Source organism: Lathyrus oleraceus, chromosome 3, assembly GCF_024323335.1.
Source record: "Lathyrus oleraceus cultivar Zhongwan6 chromosome 3, CAAS_Psat_ZW6_1.0, whole genome shotgun sequence".
Lineage (NCBI taxonomy): Eukaryota > Viridiplantae > Streptophyta > Magnoliopsida > Fabales > Fabaceae > Lathyrus > Lathyrus oleraceus.
The window spans coordinates 292,265,401-292,285,085 of record NC_066581.1 but is presented as its reverse complement, the minus strand read 5'-3'; the positions used below and the strand labels follow the sequence as shown (position 1 = coordinate 292,285,085).

Below are 19,685 nucleotides of genomic sequence, written 5' to 3'. Positions count from 1 at the left end.
TTTCAATTTGGTCACAATTTTAACCTCATTTGGATTTGGCATGAAGGAGTTATGCATTTTAGAAGTTGAGGAAAGTTGCTTGTTCAATGGTAATGGCTCAAAATGACCTATAATGTTTCCTCTTGGCACATTCCTTTTCAAGTTAAATTTGAAGTTTCTCAAATAATAAAAGTTGGAGAGGACATCTTGAAATTGATGATGAAACTTGGATGGACTTCATATCGTGAAAATTGATCAAGTTATGGTTCTTGGAAGTTGACCTCTTAACTAGGGTTCAGACAAAATGACCTATAATCTTTCACCATAAAAATGACTTTCCAAGCAAAACTAGCTCTTGATGTCAACATGAAAGTTGTTTGGGATGTCATAAAGAGTAACTTTGCCACAAAATGACCTAAGATTCTTTCTTCACCAACTTCCGTCCAACACAAAGGTGTCTTACATTTCTGTCCATACAAGGCTTCATAAGGAGCCATACCGATACTTTCATGGTAACCATTGTTGTATGAAAATTCAATCAATGGTAATAGCCCCTTCCAATTTCATCCACTTTCAATTACACAAGCTCTTAACATATCCTCTAGTGTTTGTATCCACCTTGCGTTCGGGGTAACCCTACTGCAAAATCCATTGAGATACTATCCCATTTCCATATTGGAATCTCTAAAGGTCATAATAAACCACCCGACTTCTGATGTTCAATCTTTACTTGCTGGCACAATATAGATTTAGACACCTACTATGTGATATCTTTTTTTTTTCATTCCAGACCACCAATAGTCCTTCTTTAAGTCTTGATACATCTTCGATGAACCTGGATGTATGGTAAACGTGCCCTTGTGAGCTTATTCTAAAACTTTTCTTTTTAGTTCGACATCATTCAGGACACAAATCCTTTGATTAAAAAGAACAACTCCATCTGTTGATCGAGTGAAACCTGGGTGAGTCAACATTAGAATTTTCCATTATCACACCATTTTAAGTCCAAGAAAACTTAAGGTTAAAATCTCGAAACATCCCCAATAATGCATACTCTAACATTATCGAATCAACTTTGTATATATCTTCCCAACTCAACACATATGTAACTTTATTCACGTTACCTGGATGATACTTAAGCTCAAAAATCAAAATCTTTCAAATACTTCGTCCATCTATTTTGTCTCATGTTCAACTCCTTCTAGTCAAACAAGTATTTCAAACTCTTATGGTCATTAAACATCTCAAAACATACTCCATACAAGTAATGCCACCACACCTTCAATGTAACAACAACAACAACTAATTCAAGATCATGAGTTGGATAATTCTCTTCACGAGTCTTCAACGTACGAGAGGCATATGCTACAACTTGACCACCCTGCATTAATACTCCTTTTATACCTTTCTTAAAGGCATCACAAAATACTTTATAAGACTTACTAGGATCAAGGATGATTAAAACAAAAGCAATTGTCAATCTTCCATTCAAACTCATGAAACTCTGTTCACATTCTGAATCCCAATTAAAAGAAATCTCCTTCTGGGTAAGTCTAGTCATTGGTAAAGCTAATTGAGAAAATCCTTTAATAAATCTTCGATAGTAACTTGCCAAACCTAAGAAACTTATGACTTCGGAGGTATTCTTCGATCTTTCCCAATTAATAACCGCCTCAACTTTAGACGGATCCACTGATACTCCTCCTTGTGATATGACATGACCAAGAAACCTCACTCCGTTCATCCAAAATTCACACTTACTTAACTTGGAAAAAACATGCTTCTCTTGCAGCACTGACAGAGCAATCCTTAGATGTTCTCCGTGCTCTTGTGGAGTACGAGAATAAATAAGAATGTAATCAATAAAGTTCACCATGAACTAGTCCAAGTAAGGTTGAAATATCCGATTTATATAGTCCATGAAAACAGCAGGCATTCGTCACACAAAAAGGAATTACAAGAAACACATAATGGCCATATCGGGTTTTGAATGCGGTCTTTGGTACATCCGAATTCTTAACTCAGATTTGATGATAGCCCGATCGTAAATCAATCTTCGAGAACACACATGCTCCTTCCAACTGATCTAGCAAATCATCTATCCTTGGCAGGGGGTACTTGTTCTTAATGGTGACTTTATTCAACTGACGATAATCAATACACAACCGCATACTACCGTCCTTCTTCTTCACTAGTAACACTGGAGCTCCCCATGGTAAGACACTGGGTCGGATGAAATGCTTGGTTAACAAATCTTCGAATATCCTTCAACTCTCTCTCTCAACTCGAGTGGTGCCATATGATATGGAAAATTGGGATTGGAGCCGTCCCAGGTATCAGATCAATAGATAATTCCACTTCCCTCATACGAGGAGGAGAAGTGACATCCTCAGGGAAAACTTCTAGAAATTCACAAATGATGGGAATTTGTGTAAGTTTCATATTATCTCCAGGTTCCTTGGTGAGAACCAAGAGAACTGACTTTTCCTTCTCAAATAAGAAATTAACCATGCCAACCGTACCTTCCAAGATAGTAGTTAAAACATCCTTTGGAGTAATTTCACTAGATGGAACGATCATTAACTTCTCTTCACATCTAATAAACACCGAATTGGATGAAAGCCAATCCATCCCCAAGACCACATCAACCTTCTTATGTGGTAAACAAATAAGATAAATCTGGAGAATTTTATCATTCATCAAAAGCGGACAATTTTCACAAGTCAGCGGTGTCTCAATCACATCATCCATGGAGGTAGTAACCATTGTAGCAATAAATTCATGACCATCAAGCTATGGATAAACTTGACGTCAATAAAACCAGATTCGCCACCACGCTTTTATTGTTTCCAAAGGAAAAGGGGAAAGTACGAACAAAACCAAAAGATAAGAAGTTTTCAAATCAAAACTAATAAAATGCCAGAGATTACACGTAAGGGGGTTGGTTACACAAAGGGAAGGTGTTAGCACCCAAAGTGTCCTAGGTACTCTTAGGGAGCCATTTTTTATGTGTGCATCTGTTTTTGGTATAAATGATGTTTGATAAAAATAGAGTGTGGGGATGAGGAAAGAATTCATTGATTATATTTTTGTGTTTGACAAGACCTTCGGTCTTGTGCCTACGTACCATAATAAAAATGAGGGATCAAAACCTCGTAGTTCGTGGTAAAAATTTCAAAGTTCATGGATTTCTATTAATAAAAGTTTAAGTGAAAACGCACAAAGGGGCCAAAAATTTGAATGAGGTTGTTAGTTCTTTTGTCTTTTTGAAATTTTAAGTTAATATGATTAAGTTTATTTACAAAATTTGATTTAAGAAAAGAAGTTAAAAAATTCAATGGCATAAGGCCAAGGTTTTTAATTATTAAAACAAAGTCTAAGTTTGAAAACACAAGTAAAGAAAGTTTTTGAAAAGGGGGAAAGATATTGAAATTTAAGAAGTGGGAGGAGATGAAGAGGCTATCCTAAGCACACGTTTAAAAGTTAAGAGTTGAAAAGATCTGACGAATAGAATGCAATCCAACAAACAAGAATATCTTATAGAAACCCATTTCCTTTGGAATTTTATCAAGCAATAATCAATAAGCAATGATCAATATCCAGACATCATGAAGATCATGGAATCAAATAAAGATAGCCACATCTAAGAAAGCAATTCCCATAGCTAGAAGTCTTCTTTATCTTCCAATGTATCAGATGAAATATTGCTTGATCAACTCAGAACAAAGCATCATACACATGATCAAAATAACAATTAAGCACAAAGACAGATTAGCATATGTATTCAAACAAATCCCAAGGCTTGTATCAAATGAAGACTCAGTTTACAATAGCTCAGTCTCAGAATGTTGACATTGGCCAAGTCCTTTTAGCACAAGGAATGTTACCTAATCCTAAATTCAAAAGTTCAGATCAAGTTCAACAGTCCACCAGATGTTTTTTAGGTTTTTTTTGTTGTTATTAGGTATTATAAGGTCCTAAGACCACAAACAAAATCAAAATACACAAACAATATATACAATCATAAGATATGGCTCAAATGAGCAAAGTGAAAAGGACATAAACATAAACAAGTTATATGAAATGTAAGTGGCAAGGAATGATAAATGACTGAAATTTAAATTGCATAAAGTAAATGACTTGAAAGTAAAGAAATATTAACAAGAGTTAGTCAAATGTTAGTCAAAGATTAGTCAAGTGTTAATGGTGAATTTAATTGATTAAGTCATTCTTTGGAGAACACTCAACCATTCATTCACAAGTATGAATCCTTAGACCAAGACATCTTCCATGAGAAGGGCTCCAACTTGGATAATTCAACAAGTATTCCACTAGCTCCCATGAAAGGAAAAAAAGGTCAAGTCTCCACACAATGCAATGAAGAATGGGAGACTTACAATCTCACTTACTAGAATGCTATGCCTTAAGGGTCAAATTTATCTCTATGTTAAGAAATCATAATTGGACTTATGTAGAAGTCACAACAATCTGAGGTCGGGAAATAAAAATTTATGTGTTAATGCATGTTATAGATTTGGTATGAAGAACGAAAATCCTAAAACATACCACACACTAAAAGAAAAGATCAAGAAGGAGGGACCTATCTCAGTCATACTTGTATTGATTCATCTGACACAAGGTCATTGATGAATCAATTGGCCTTTAGACATTAGAGACTTCATTGGTCAAATGAGGAAATGAGGAAGAATAGGTATGAAGATAGATAAAAGGGGAAGATAGAAACATAAATTGGTCATGGGAAGAATTTCATCAAATCAAAACCATTCATTCATTTTGGGAGATGAAATGTAAATTTCATCAATCCCCTAAATCCAATGGTTTTGATCCAACAAAAGTCAAATCAACCTTGACCAAGAACCAAACATAAAGTCAAACATCACAAGACCATAAAAACGGCTCAACAATATTTTTAAACATTTAATCAATTAAAAATGAATTTAAAAATGAATTAAAATGCATTTTAATTTGGTCACAACCTAAAATCCCTTCAAAACACCAAATAAATGGCCAAGGGATTTATCCTAGGTCAAACAAGGTCAAAGGACCTTAGACAAAAAATTTCACTATTTTTGAAAAGTCAGAAGTATTTTTAAACAATTAAAAATATGCACAAAAACATTTAATTCATGAAAAATATCAAAGTTAATCCAAAGAATAATTTTAATTCAGAATATGGAAGATAAAAATATTTAAATATTTTTGGTGAAATTCACATATTTTTTGGATTAAAATGAAATTTCTATGAATTAAACAAAATAAATGGATTAAATGAAAAAACCGAAATGAAAAAGAAAATAGAAAAACAAGGGCCATCAAATCTCCCCCATTAATTAAGGTGAAGGATCTGATGGCCAAGCGCGCGCGTTCCACAAACACCTCAGTCAAGTGCGCCACACGCTTGGTAATCAAAAGGAAAGGCTGAGATTAAAATATGAGATGATGATCAAATGGTTTTGGACATGCCAACACACCACCAGAGCTGGGGCTCCGGTCATCTTCTCCGGTGGACCTCACCGGACTGGTCCACCTTCAACTTAATGAAAAATGAAAAATAAGGACACTATTTTAAAGAGAAAATACTCAGGAGCTCGAATTTGGCCTCAATTTTCTCCAATTCCAAGTATATTAAAAGATACAGGGATTTGAATTTTAAGGATCCTGAACTGAGTTGCTTCGATTTGACCTCAAAGCAACCCAATCTTGTTGCCTACATTGGTAGGACTTCAACCAACCAAAAATCAAAGATAATGGTGAAGAATTGAGAGAGAATCGAAGAGAGAAAGTTTCTGAAAAATCACCTTCAAGGAGCTTGAATCTTGCTTGATCTTGCTTCCAATTGGCCTTGGCTTGACTTCAGAACCTTGGAGGAAGTGAATTAGATCAAATAATGGCTTGGATTCTTGGAGTTTCAACTTCAAAACAGAAGTGAAATTGAAAATCGATTTTCAATTGAAAACCTTCAAGTTTATCCTCTAATGGTATAGGGTAGGGTTGCAGGATCAAAACTTGGGCAAGGTGTCCATAATTCTGAGCATGAGGCAATGTTTTTATAGGCTAAACAATTGATTTCCACACTCTCCCAATCAAATGCCAAAAATATAAATTCTCACTTGCATGGATGCATGGGCGTGTGATAGGCCTATGAAGTGATGTCAAAAGGTCCAAAGTTGATCACCAGTGATGCTGAAAGTGTGTCATGAAGCCATGCATTTGGAATTGGGAAATGGTAATGAGATTCATCCAAATGGGGCCTTGAAGAAAAGCTAGGCACAAGTCATTCAATCCTTGGCCAAATGAGGTAATTTTGGACTTTTTGGAAAGGGGAGATCAAGGGTAACAACTTTCATGTTGAACACCTTTCCATTTGAAGCTTGGATCATGATGAATTTTGAGGTGGAAGTTTTGAAAATCAAACATAATTGAAATTTTTCTAAGTACCAAGTCAAATGTTCACTTCTTCCACCTTGAATAACTTTTTCTATGGGCTTCAAATGGAAAAAGTTCCTTCATAAAAGTTATATCTATTTAAAACTTATTAAATTAGGTCACAAATTTGTCCTCATTTGGATTTGGCATGAAGGAGTCATGCATTTTAGAGGTTGAGGAAAATTGCTTGTTCAATGGTAATGGTCCAACCTATAATTGTTCCTCTTGGCACATGCCCTTGCAAGTTGAATTTTAAGTTTCCTAAAGAATATATGTTGGAGATGACATCTTGAAATTGATCATGATTCTTATATTGACTTCATGAAATAACAATTGAGCAAGTTATGGTCTTTGGAAGTTGACCTTCTAACAAGGGTTCAAACAAAATGAGCTATAATGTTTCCTCATAAAAATTGACTTTACAAGAAAAACTAGCTCTTGACGTCAACATGAAAGTTTTTAGGAATGTAATAAGGAGTAATTTTCATCTTGGAATGATTTTCATATGACAAAAATTGCAGTAGATAGGGTCTAGGGAACCCCAGTTTTGACCAGTTGATTTTCTCTGGTCAACCACCATGAACCAACTTGCATACTTGAAGTTATATTGATGTCTTGGAATCATGGAGGATCATATAGGCATAAGATGATTTATAATGAAGTATCCCTTTAAATATTTGATCAAATCTTTAAGAAACTTGCTAAGGAAGTCACTAAGATACCTAGATGAATTAGTATTTCCAAGGCAAACAAACTTCAAAGTCTTGATCAAAGTGATAAATTAAGATCATGGGGATCCATATATGATGTATAGAGACAATGTGAACCATCTTCTGATTGATCTCCTTGTATTGAGGGTCTCAAACCCTAGGTGTGAGCTTGATGAGGCATTGATGGATGCACACACTACATACAAAAGAAGCAAGGCTATACATAGACATATTTTTGGTATTTTGGTTAGTAAATAATGGAAAACGTATGATACAATCAAATGTGCTTGGTGATCTCTCCCAATGCAAACCCAATGAATGAGGGGTAAGGAGGATGCCGAGGTGTGATCCCAAAGCCAATGCAAACCCAATGAATGAGGGGTAAGGAGGATGCCAAGGTGTGATCCCAAAGCCAATGCAAATGATGAGATTGGATGAGGGATCTTAGGGTCACATTTGGGGTCTTACAACTGCCCCTATTTAAGGATATTCTAACTGAGGATGTGAAGGTTAAAATCTTTGTATCAACTCAATAGAATGGACTTAAATAATAACATATAGAAACAAATTTTGGTCTCTAAGAGACCTCATGATGCATATGATATGAATGTTAAAAGTAATCTTTATGGGGAATATTTTTCCACAAAGGAAAAGAATTCGGAAGAGGCTGAAGGTCCACAGGAGCATAACACATTCCATAAGGAAAACTCACTGGGGAGACATAGACTCTGGGGGATAAAAGTTGTGCGTAGGCCAGACGACATATTGAAAACTACTAGCGACGTGAGGGGAATTTTCCATGAAAAATAAATCAGTGGAAGGACTCAGTCTGGGGAATGGGAAAATCTGTAGGGGCTATGAATAGATCAAAACAAAACTGAAGTATTCAGACCAAACAGGGGGTTAACGATTTCATTAAGGAAATCCGCACTCAAACTCAACTAGGGCAGAAAGAACTTCAACACAGGAGTACCAGAGGTATATTATCTATTACCGATTACTGGGTAGGAAGATAATACACTATGACAGAGGGACATCCGTTACCAGTTAGGGTAAACATATCAAGGATAACTTGCTGAGGAAAAAAAGAGGTGTATTCGTTACCTGCAACTGGGTAAGAATAACCTACCCGGGAGACAACTCAAATAGGATTTATAACTACCGGTTACTAGGCAGAAGACCAAAGAGAGAGTATATGTCACCTATTTAAAGTGAACATATCAAGGATAAACTCAAAGGAAGAATATCTGTCATCGGTTAGGATAAACATATCAAGGATAGACCGCCTGAGGAATGGGGGAGAATATTCATTACCGGTTAGGGTAAACATATCAAGGATAAACTTCCCGAGGAGAAGTAGGAATTATATCTATCAGTTATTGGATAGAATACGAAAGAGAGAATATTAGTCACTAGTTAAAGTGAACATGTCAAGGACATACTCAACAGGGGAAAGATAAAATAGGAATTACAGCTACCGATTACTAGGTAGAATACCAAAAAGGGAGAGAAAATACGTCACTGGTTAAAGTTGTTAGTACCTTAAGATTGGCATTAGTTTTGTAAAACAAATAATGTAATCACCTTTGTTGTTTTAATATGTTGGGTTGAAGAAGTTCAACATCTTGACCAACATGTCATGTAAGATGTCACGACATCGGGACTGTGACATCTCATATGTGTATAAAACTGAATCAGTTAATTCTGGTTTGGTTTGTGATTAATTAGGAGATCTGGTGAATATCCTAACTCCTATGTGAAGATCTTGAAGATACAATCAGAAGATTTGGTGAATATATTTGGTGAATATATAGTATCCAAATATGGAGATCTTTTAGGAAATAAAAGATTGAAGACCTTGATTGTAGCAGAAGAATTCTGCCAGCTATGTAACAACAAAGGAGAAGCTTGCTGCGATTTCTGAAGGCCCAAATCCAGTTGGGTGATTAGGTTATAAATAGTAGATTGTAACCTAGGTTTTATAAGCCTCAAACAATGTAAAAATTAGGGGTGTGTGTGAGGTAAACCTCCCAACCTGTGGGAAGGTTACCAGGTGTTTCTCAGTGCTTGAAAGCATGAGATTATTTGTAACTCAAAGCCTGTAGGCAAGAGTTGTTATGTTCTTGAACGAAGCTGTGAAGCATGTTCAAGTTGTCTAAGCATTACATGGTAATTGTAGTGATAGGAATGGAAACTGGAGGTTTCTATCTAGGAGTGCCTAGGTATAGATTGCATTGGGTAGGGATTAAGTGAGGAGTTGTAAACGGGGGAGTTTAACTCTGAATTAATACTGCTAATAGTGGATCTTCTTCCTGGCTTGGTATGCCCCCAGAGTAGGTAATGTTGTACCGAATTGGGTTAACAATTACTGGTGTTTTTACCTTCTGCACACTATATTTTGTCTGTTATAACTCAGTCTGTTTCTAGTCTGTTTATGAAGAGAATAATAGACTTGACACATAGCCTGCAATCTGATTGCAAAACAGAATGTTATGACATTCATTATTGACTGCTGTTATTGATAAATTGGTTGGTCTGTTATAGTTCATCCTTCTGTAATGTTGGAACATGTGATGTTCAAATCAATGTTGAGACATCATGCTGATAACTGGGCAGGATTAAGAAACATAAGTGCCATGTTTAATCTCTACTGGGTCTTTGTTCTAGATGGACAAAACTGGATGTTCTTCTGTCCATGGTGGTAGAGTAGCAAATGTCGTGACATCTGGGACTGTGTGCATATGAGTACTGGGTGTTAATTTTTCTAACTGTCTTGCTGTATAAGTAACAATGTTGGATCAGATGTCATGACTTCGTGTAGAACATCTGAACTCTGACTATGCCAGAATTTCAATTGGTATCAGAGCAGGCGTCCTGTTTTGTTTCTGGATGAAATCCATGGGTGATACTTTCTGGTATCTTGCAAGGAGTTATGTCAGTACTGATGTTGGAACCTGTGGAAGGTTCTGTGATTTCCCTGAATGGTCCCTTGAAGTAGGTGGATGGATTATTCATGACAGGAACTGTGTGTGCCTGTCTCTGGAGGTTGGTAATTGGCCTTTGTATGGAACAACTGTGCTAGTATTGAAACATATTCAAACCTGGTATGTTCTTGGAGGCTGATCTAGTGAAGTGCGTGGTCATAGGTTGAGTTGTATTATGATTTCCGCTGCATAATACCTGGCTAAACTCAAACTCTGATGAAGGTTCCCCTCATGTGGATTAAAGGCTGCGGTATTCAAGATTTCATCATAATCTACTGAAGATGTCAAAGATACTTGAGTCTCCTCAAGTCCACTCATCATGACGTTCTCAGTTTAGGATTGTAAGAATCACCTGATCACTGATTCTTTTACTCTCTTGGGTAGTGTATATGAAGACCTTGAAGACTTTCAAGGAGGATTTGTTCCAAGGAGGTGGAACTAATGTTCTATGCGATGTTAGAACATGTTGTTCAACAAGTATGCAACTACTGGTTGAAGAGTAGATGGTTTTAGGTGTCAAACAAAGGGATACGTGTGTTTGGAACCTACTCCTGACCTGGAAGAGGAGACATCTGTGGGTGCTAAGTTGACAAGGGTAGGGTCAACTGTTTGTGTGCTTAAGAAGGTCACATTTAGACGTCTGATCTCTAGAAGTGGAGCTGGTTGAGATGTGACACGGTGCAATTTCCTGCTGTCTGTCTTACTCATATGGATTGATCAGGATTGGATAGTTGTTCCCTGAAGTACTATGTTGTGTTGGAAGACAAGTTCCCTGGATATTAGAAGTCAGTAATGGGGTAACCTAATTGCTATTTCATTTAAGAGGATTGGGACCATGAATCTTGTTATTCAAACACCACGCTCAGAAGTGGCAGTTCTTTCAAGGAGTGAGAATATGAAGATTTAGAGGTTGGTTGAGGTAGTATGCTCTGGCAATGCATATCTACTATTGACTGGTGTTGTTTTCTTCCACTAGTACTGATGGTCAGCTGGAGTCTGATTGGTGTGATTGGAGTATGTATAGGTATAACTCATAGAGTTAGTTGCCACTGGTAGGGATGGTGTATGTCATGTTGAGACATGTCTGTACAATGCATGGATATTGGTGTGGAGTTTCCATGATTGTTAATTTGAGGGAGAGTTTTGGTTAACCTCCTCACATTCGGTCAGCCCAGGGTCTGGTTGGCTGTTGACCTGTGTCACATGGGTTCTGGTGGTTGTGTGACACATTTGCAAGGAAGAATTCATCTCTCTCATTCCTAAGGGTGAATTTAATCTGGGAAGTTTTTTCAAAACTGTTGAGGTGCTTGCAAGCAGAAGATGTTGACACTAGAAGAGTATTTTCAAAGTAGTCTTATGGTGGAAGTATCTGAAAGGAATATTGGGAAAGGATTTAAGATCAATGTCTACTTGTGCCAAGTACAAGTATTTAATTGATTATCCTTGGAGCTCAAGATAAATGATGTTGGAACATCTCATCTTCAAGATCCTGTGCAGAATCACAGGAAGGATAGTACATTGGTTTATGATCTATCACTTTGGTGGCAGCAAAAGCATATGATCTCTGAAAAGGTTTCCTAGCAAGAAACATGTTCAGCCTTTGTGTGTACAAGAAGAAGAAAACATCATAGTCCTGATGGTGGTTATTTGTATTAGTTTACTTCTGATATAGGTAAGGAAGTGCATTAGCTAATGCACACTATGGAGTCAAGAACAAGTGGCAGCAGTCTTGACATCATGGAAACAACTTTGCTTTAGGAAGTGGAATCCTTGGTATAGCTGAAGGGATAGTTTCTAACTAGTCCTTCTGAAGACTCATGCATCAGAGTGTCTGATGTCTTTGGAGAAGAAGCAGGGATTCATCAAGGTGTGAGCTTGGATGACTTAAATGCAAACCTGCAGAATGGAGGATGTTTACTCAAACTTGGTTCCACAATCAAGTCTATGAGAACATTGAACTCTTGTTCTATGAAGGGAGGAAGTTCTTTCAAGTGGCAGAAGAAGGAGCTGAATTCAACAGCTAGATGTCAAAACACAAGGTTATGACATTTGGTTCAACATTAGAATCTTAGTTGGTGAAGTGGCACATCAACTTGAGATAGAAGGGTCTACAGGGTTGTAGATTGGATACTTCAAATAGGTCACTCTCGTTGCAGTTCTTTGGAGTTGCTGGATAGAAAGAATGTTACATGTTCATGTCTTAGAAAATCTAAGTTGTGTTCAACATGTAGCTAGAAGTTCAAGTCTCACTTGGAAGGTCAGAATATCTTTGGGAGAAGTCTGATAAACGTGGAGAGGTCAAAAATTGGCATTTGACTTTTTCATATGAGGATTCATGAAGGAGGTAATCAACCAGTGGCATTTGGTCTATCTCAGAAGTGAGTTCGAAGAATCAAGATAATCTACATATGGCAACTGATTATTCTTGAGGATAGTCTGAGACAAGTTACTTTTGAGAAGAAAAGTAGTAAGTTGAAGACAAAAGGAGGTGTTTTCTAGTCATCTCTTGGAGCTTGTGGCTGAAGTTAAAGAACAGGTGCAAGCAAGATTGTTTCAGAATGCCACATACAATGACATGGCTTCTGATAGTGATTGTACCTACTGGAGCTTATATGGAAGACTATCTCTTGTAATGGGATGAGAGTGTATATGTCCCAATTTGCGTCTGGATCAAGCTTGTGATTCAGTGATATCTGAAGAATATCAGACGGTGTTATGTTGTTTTCTGTTCTGGTTAGAAGAGAGATTGTCACAGGGTGTGGATAAGTTCGGCCAAGAAGGTTGAACAGGGAGTGTGCTCTTGAAGACATGAAGACGCGTCTTATGTTTTCCATTCATCAAGTTGTCTGGGTTCTCTTTGAATCGGGAAGTATGTGAAGGTCCAACTTTGGGGTGTTGGATATGTTCATCTCCAAGTTTCAAGAGGAGAGTTGGTTGTTCATGACATGGGGAGTTCTGTCTTTGCACTGCAAGTAATCATCAAGCTTGTGGTCTATGGGTTCTTAGATAACAAGGTATGGCACCTTGTTAGTTAGTGAGATGATGGGGCGTGTGTCAAGGCTGAGTGAGCAGAAGAATGTCTGACCGGATGTCATGACATTGCCTTGGACAATATTGTTATTTCCTTCTGAAACTTCAGTCATAAGGAAATATGGATGTGGTGCACAGGTGCTGATGTTATAGCAGATGTTAGTGTGACATTCTGGCTGGTACAGGTACTGGAGTTATAGTAGCTGTTTTTTGGTGAATGCACAGATTTAGGGGGAGAAGAAGTACCCTTGTGCATTGTGCATTTGTGTGTCTTACTAGTTGCATCCATAACTAGTAATTCTGTTGATTGTTGCACAGATTTAGGGGGAGGAGAAGTACCCTTGTGCATATGTGTATTACTAGTAGCCATAGCTAGTAATTGTTTTGCTTCTGCTACTGATTAAACTACTGTTATGTGGTTTAAACTGCTGATAGTTTGCCTTGTGAACAAAAAGGACAGAGTGTTCACAAGATGTCATATGTGATGTCTTAACATAAGATATCCTATGTACCTGCTGGAAGTTATATAAGGAAATGTGGATGTGTGGTGCTAGATGTCAAGCTACCATTGGAGGTGAGAAAGTGGCTTTTGAAAATGGTGATGGGGAGGATATATGAAGAACACAGACAAAAGCAGTATCAAATGTTAAGACATAGCTTGTAACGTGTCTGACAGCATTTATGAAATAATCTTGGAACTGCTGTTTCTGGAAACAGTCAAGAGCTGTAAAAGGTATTCAAAGATTGTTTGGGATATTGGTGGTGATTCTCTGACTGATTCTCAGCAAATATTTATGGATCTTGACCAAGCATTTACTCCTACCGTTAATTCGTAAGCATGGTCTGGCCTATTTAAAGGATGTTTCAGCACTCCTCTTCTCACAAGAGCGACATTTCATTCCCTCTAAAACCACGGGGTTTGTTAAGATCTGGTCATACTGCTCCTGGATCTGGTTTTGTGAAGGTGTCATTTTTAAATGTTTAGCTAAAAAGGGGGAGAGAAACATTGTCCTGAGGATGCACCAGAAGCAAGCAATATCTGGTAGCAAGGAGAAGATGGGTTCAGACACAAAAGTCACTAACTGGGTATATCAGTTGTGTCTTGTGATCTGAGTTAAGAAGATAGTTGTGTCTTGTGATCTGAGTTACATTATCTATGTACTCAGCATTACATATTCTTCAGGAAGCCCTCCTGTTGAGGGGAAGGGTTGTGATGCAGCTGTGTCTTGTACAGCTTCTTCCTCATGTACACCAACAATGGTGGTGGCATTGGGGCTGTCAAAGACAAAGAGGAAGTGCAGACCCATATTGGGTTATTTGTTTTAGCTAAAATTTGCCAAAGGGGGAGATTGTTAGTACCTTAAGATTGGCATTAATTTTGTAAAACAAATAATGTAATCACCTTTGTTGTTTTAATATGTTGGGTTGAAGAAGTTCAACATCTGGACCAACATGTCATGTAAGATGTCACGACATCGGGACTGTGACATCTCACATGTGTATAAAACTGAATCAGTTAATTCTGGTTTGGTTTGTGATTAATTAGGAGATCTGGTGAATATCCTAACTCCTATGTGAAGATCTTGAAGATACAATCAGAAGATTTGGTGAATATATTTGGTGAATATACAGTATCCAAATATGGAGATCTTTTAGGAAATAAAAGATTAAAGACCTTGACTGTAGCAAAAGAATTCTGCGAGCTATGTAACAACAAATGAGAAGCTTGCTGCGATTTCTGAAGGCCCAAATCCAGTTGGGTGATTAGGTTATAAATAGTAGATTGTAACCTAGGTTTTGTAAGCCTCAAACAATGTAAAAATTAGGGGTGTGTGTGAGGTAAACCTCCCAACCTGTGGGAAGGTTACCAGGTGTTTCTCAGTGCTTGAAAGCATGAGATTAATTGTAACTCAAAGCCTGTAGGCAAGAGTTGTTATGTTCTTGAACGAAGCTGTGAAGCATGTTCATGTTGTCTAAGCATTACATGGTAATTGTAGTGATAGGAATGGAAACTGGAGGTTTCTATCTAGGAGTGCCTAGGTATAGATTGCATTGGGTAGGGATTACGTGAGGAGTTGTAAACGGGGGAGTGTAACTCTGAATTAATACTGCTAATAGTGGATCTTCTTCCTGGCTTGGTATGCCCCCAGAGTAGGTAATATTGTACCGAATTGGGTTAACAATTACTGGTGTTTTTACCCTCTGCACACTATATTTTGTCTATTATAACTCAGTCTGTTTCTAGTCTGTTTATGAAGAGAATAACAGACTTGACACATAGCCTGCAGTCTGATTGCAAAACAGAATGTTATGACATTCATTATTGACTGCTGTTACTGATAGACTGGTTGGTCTGTTAAGTTCATCCTTCTGTAATGTTGGAACAGGTGATGTTCAAATCAATGTTGAGACATCATGCTGATAACTGGGCAGGATTAAGAAACATAAGTGCCATGTTTAATCTCTACTGGGTCTTTGTTCTAGATGGACAAAACTGGATGTTCTTCTGTCCATGGTGGTAGAGTAGCAGATGTCGTGACATCTGGGACTGTGTGCATATGAGTACTAGGTGTTAATTTTTCTAACTGTCTTGCTGTATAAGTAACAATGTTGGATCAGATGTCATGACTTCGTGTAGAACATCTGAACTCTGACTATGTCAGAATTTCAAAAGTGAACATATCAAGGATAGACTCTCTAGGGAGACGTGAAAACGAATCCGCTGAAGGAAAGCAAAGGAAGTAAATTACATTTCACCAGGTATTGGGCAAAAGTAAAGTACTCAAGAATCGATAATATTACCAGTTACTGAGTAATAGACTCCCAGGGGACCCAAAAGACCTATCTAGGTAATAGCTACAAAGAAACTGTCAAACAAAGACTCAACCCAATGAGGATCTAACTCAAGGGGAGTGGTTCCATCCAGATAATTAACTAGGGAGGAAATTGAAATAATCATCCATGAGGAAATAACTCAGTGGGGAATGAGAAAGGTTAAACTCTTTCTGCTTAAGGGGCTAACACTCTACAATTGAAGGAGGACCGATACACCAAATCTGCATGGGTAAATGATATCACCGAAGTAGGGGATCAGAATAAAGAAATCAAATGTGATAAGATGCATAATGAAATATCCGATGTTGTGTTTTATGCATGAATGTGCATGTATATGATTTATGATTATGCTAACAGAACATAACAAAGGATACAAATAACGAAGATTTGAATCACTGTTGCAACACTCGACTAATCTTAACAAGATGGAAACACCAACTGGAGAAAATGCTAGGGATGAAAACAAATCATCCATCTATAGACAAATCAACTATGGTTGATAAAGTCATGGGGAACATGCTTTGAATATCATAGCAAACTCTACGGGGAGATAGGGCACTTGCTGAAGGATGATCAACCAAACATGTCGAGGATAGAGAGAAGATCTGCTGAGGATCAAAATTGTAAACATTGCGGGGAAGTTTTAGGTAAACACCATATCAAATGGGAGATAACCCTGCAGGGGGACAAAAACAAATACTGCTCACAATCCTATACTGCTGGGAACATGAACTCCGCCAGGAAATACAAGAGGTAAAACTCTGCATGGGGATCTAAGCAAATTTATGGGGATGCCAAGATCATCACATTCTTCAATAATCATCAAATTCTTCTTGGAAATTGCGAAATAAACCAATTCCAAGGAAAAGATAACCGAATCTGATTCACACAAAGGAGAAACTGTTGAAGTTCTGCAACACAATTATGCTAATGGAAATCAAATAAAGGTTCCGGATCTCCAGAGTCCAACCACAAACTAGAGGATATCAACAGAAGCACCACAACTAGGGAATATGGATTTGCAAAAGGGGTCAATCATTAGCTCAACTAGAAATGAGACTGACTGGCTCTACTGAGGATGATGAAATATTCAGGGAGAAACTCATCAACCAAGCTGGGGATAAATGACGAACTATTAGGGAGGAAAATAGTTACCAAACCAACTGCTTGGGGAAGACCAACAATGCTTCATACTTCAAGACTTACCTGTTCTCATATTGTCGTTGATATTCCTTGCTGAAATCGATTATTCTTAAAGTGATTGTTTTTATTATTTTAAGAAAAATAATTTTTATTCATTAATTTATTTCAACATTATCATCATAAAACTTCTATTTTATTTAGCAGAAGTAAATAAGAATAGAAATAATTGGATAAAAGCTCAACTTTATTTAATAGAATGGTAGTCTATAAATGACGAGACTCAATAGATCCTTACAAAGTTAAAAAATGGTAATTTACATGGAAAAAGGGCTACATTGAATACAATGATGACTACTCTCCCTACCAACTTCAACATCCATTGTGCTTGTCTTCGGTCAAGAACGATGAATCAGAACCAAATGACTTTCTCAAAACTGCTTCCAAGATCGGGACCAGACAAATGCAATTACTTGCCATAATCCCTAATTTTTGCCTAGATTTCCCCAATATGGGGTACTCAATCTACCGGGATAAATTTCTATTTTATGTCTCTAATTTTTGCTTGCATCGCCCTTTCGGGTTTTCAACTTAGCGAGCTGTTCTTTTCTTTTTAGGAGAAGTATTTCTTGACTGCATCGACATTGATAGGACGAGTAAACTCTTCACCATCCATAGTTGTAAGAATCAAAGCACCGCTTGAGAAGGCTCTCTTCACAACATATGGGCCTTCATAATTAGGAGTCCATTTGCCCCTGACATCAGGTTTGAAAGATAAAATATTCTTGAGCACGAGGTCACCTTCTCTAAACACACAAGGCATGACCTTCTTTCCAAATGCTTTCTTCATTTTCTTCTGATACAACCGACCACGACACATGGCATCCAATCTCTTCTCTTTAATTAAATTCAGCTGATCATATCTAGTCTGACACCATTCAGCTTCAGTCAACTTGGCTTCCATCAAAACACACAATGATGGGAGCATCTCATGCCAGTCTTTATATGTCACATTCATCTTGGGTTTGTAGGGAGAAGAATTATGATACGCAATCTTGAAATCTTTGCATAGAGCTTCCACCATATTATTATTCAAGTTCGATGCATTATCAGTAATGATCTTACTTGGCACACCATAACGACATATAATCTAATTCTTGATAAACCTTACAACAACTTCATTGGTTACATTTGCATACGATGCTGCTTCAACCCACTTTGTGAAGTAGTCAATAGCCACCAGAATGAAACGATGTCCGTTCGAAGCTTTGGGATCAATCATATCAATCATATCAATTCCCGACACAGAGAAGGGCCATGGAGAGGAAATGCATTCAATAGTGTTGGAGGAACATAAATTTTATAAGCATAAATTTGACACTTGTGGAATTTCTTCACAAACTTGCAATAGTCAGATTCCATTTTCAGCCAATAGTAACCTGCTCTCAACATCTTCCATTGGAATGAGTACCAAAGGAACCTTCATGGACTTCACTCATCAATAAGTCTGCTTTGTGTCTTTCCACGCATCTGAGCAAAACCATATCAAAGTTTCTTTTATAAAGAACCTCACCATTCAGGTAGAAGTTGCTGGTTAATCTTCTCAACGTCTTCTTATCTTTTAAAAGTGCCCTAGGAGGGTAAATATGACTTTGGAGGAAACACTTGATATCAAAATACCACGGATTTTCATCTTTGACTTCTTCAACAGCGAACGTATGAGCTGGCCTATCAAGATGTATCACAGTCAAATTAGGAACTTCATTCCAAAATTTCACCATAATCATTGAAGCCAACTGTAAGACCCCAATTTTGACCCTAAGACCCCTCATGTCATCTCATAATATGCATTGGCATTGGGATCACACCTTGGCATCACCCTTACCCCTTATTCATTGGGTTTGCATTGAGAGATCACCAAGAACTTTTGATTGTATCATACTTCATTTTTCTTTGTTTACTAACCAAAATACCATAAATATGTAAATGTATATTTTGTTGCTTTTGTAGGTAGTGGGTATGCTCACATATGCTATATCAAACTCATATCTAGGGTTAAAGACTCTAAATGCAAGGAGCTCAATCAAGAAATGGTTCACATTGGCTCTAAGTATCATATATGTATTCCCATGTTCTTCACATGTTATTTTGATCAAGAAATTATCAAGAGCTTGGAGTTTGTTTTCCTTGGAAACCCTAATCCATTTGGGTATCTCGTGTGACTTCTTCAACAAGTTTCTTCAACAATTTATCAAATATTTAAAGGGATAATTCACATTACATCATCTTATGCATATATTATCATCCATGAGTCCCAAAATTCAAGAGAATATCAAGCTAGCAAGTTTGTTCATGGTGGTTGCCCAGAGAAAGTCAACTGGTCAAAACTGGGGTTCTCTAGACCCTATCTCCTACAATATTTGTCATATGAAAATGATTCAGAGATGAAAGTTACTCCAAATTCCATTCCAAACAACTTTCATGTTGAGGTCAATAGTTAGGTTTGCTTGTAAAGTCATTTTTTATGGTGAAAGATTATAGGTCATTTTGTCTAAACCCT

General features: G+C 37.3%; 2 protein-coding genes across 2 annotated transcripts; both read right to left on the bottom strand.

The window, feature by feature from the left end:
- Positions 1-1,180: 1,180 nt before the first annotated feature.
- On the bottom strand, positions 1,181-1,855 carry LOC127130920 (uncharacterized mitochondrial protein AtMg00860-like). Its single transcript, XM_051059875.1, has one exon. It carries the CDS (start codon positions 1,853-1,855, stop codon positions 1,181-1,183), a length of 675 nt encoding a protein of 224 aa, XP_050915832.1.
- A 404-nt stretch (positions 1,856-2,259) lies between these two features.
- Positions 2,260-2,745, bottom strand: LOC127130919 (uncharacterized). The gene has a single exon (XM_051059874.1). It carries the CDS (start codon positions 2,743-2,745, stop codon positions 2,260-2,262), a length of 486 nt encoding a protein of 161 aa, XP_050915831.1.
- Positions 2,746-19,685: the final 16,940 nt, after the last annotated feature.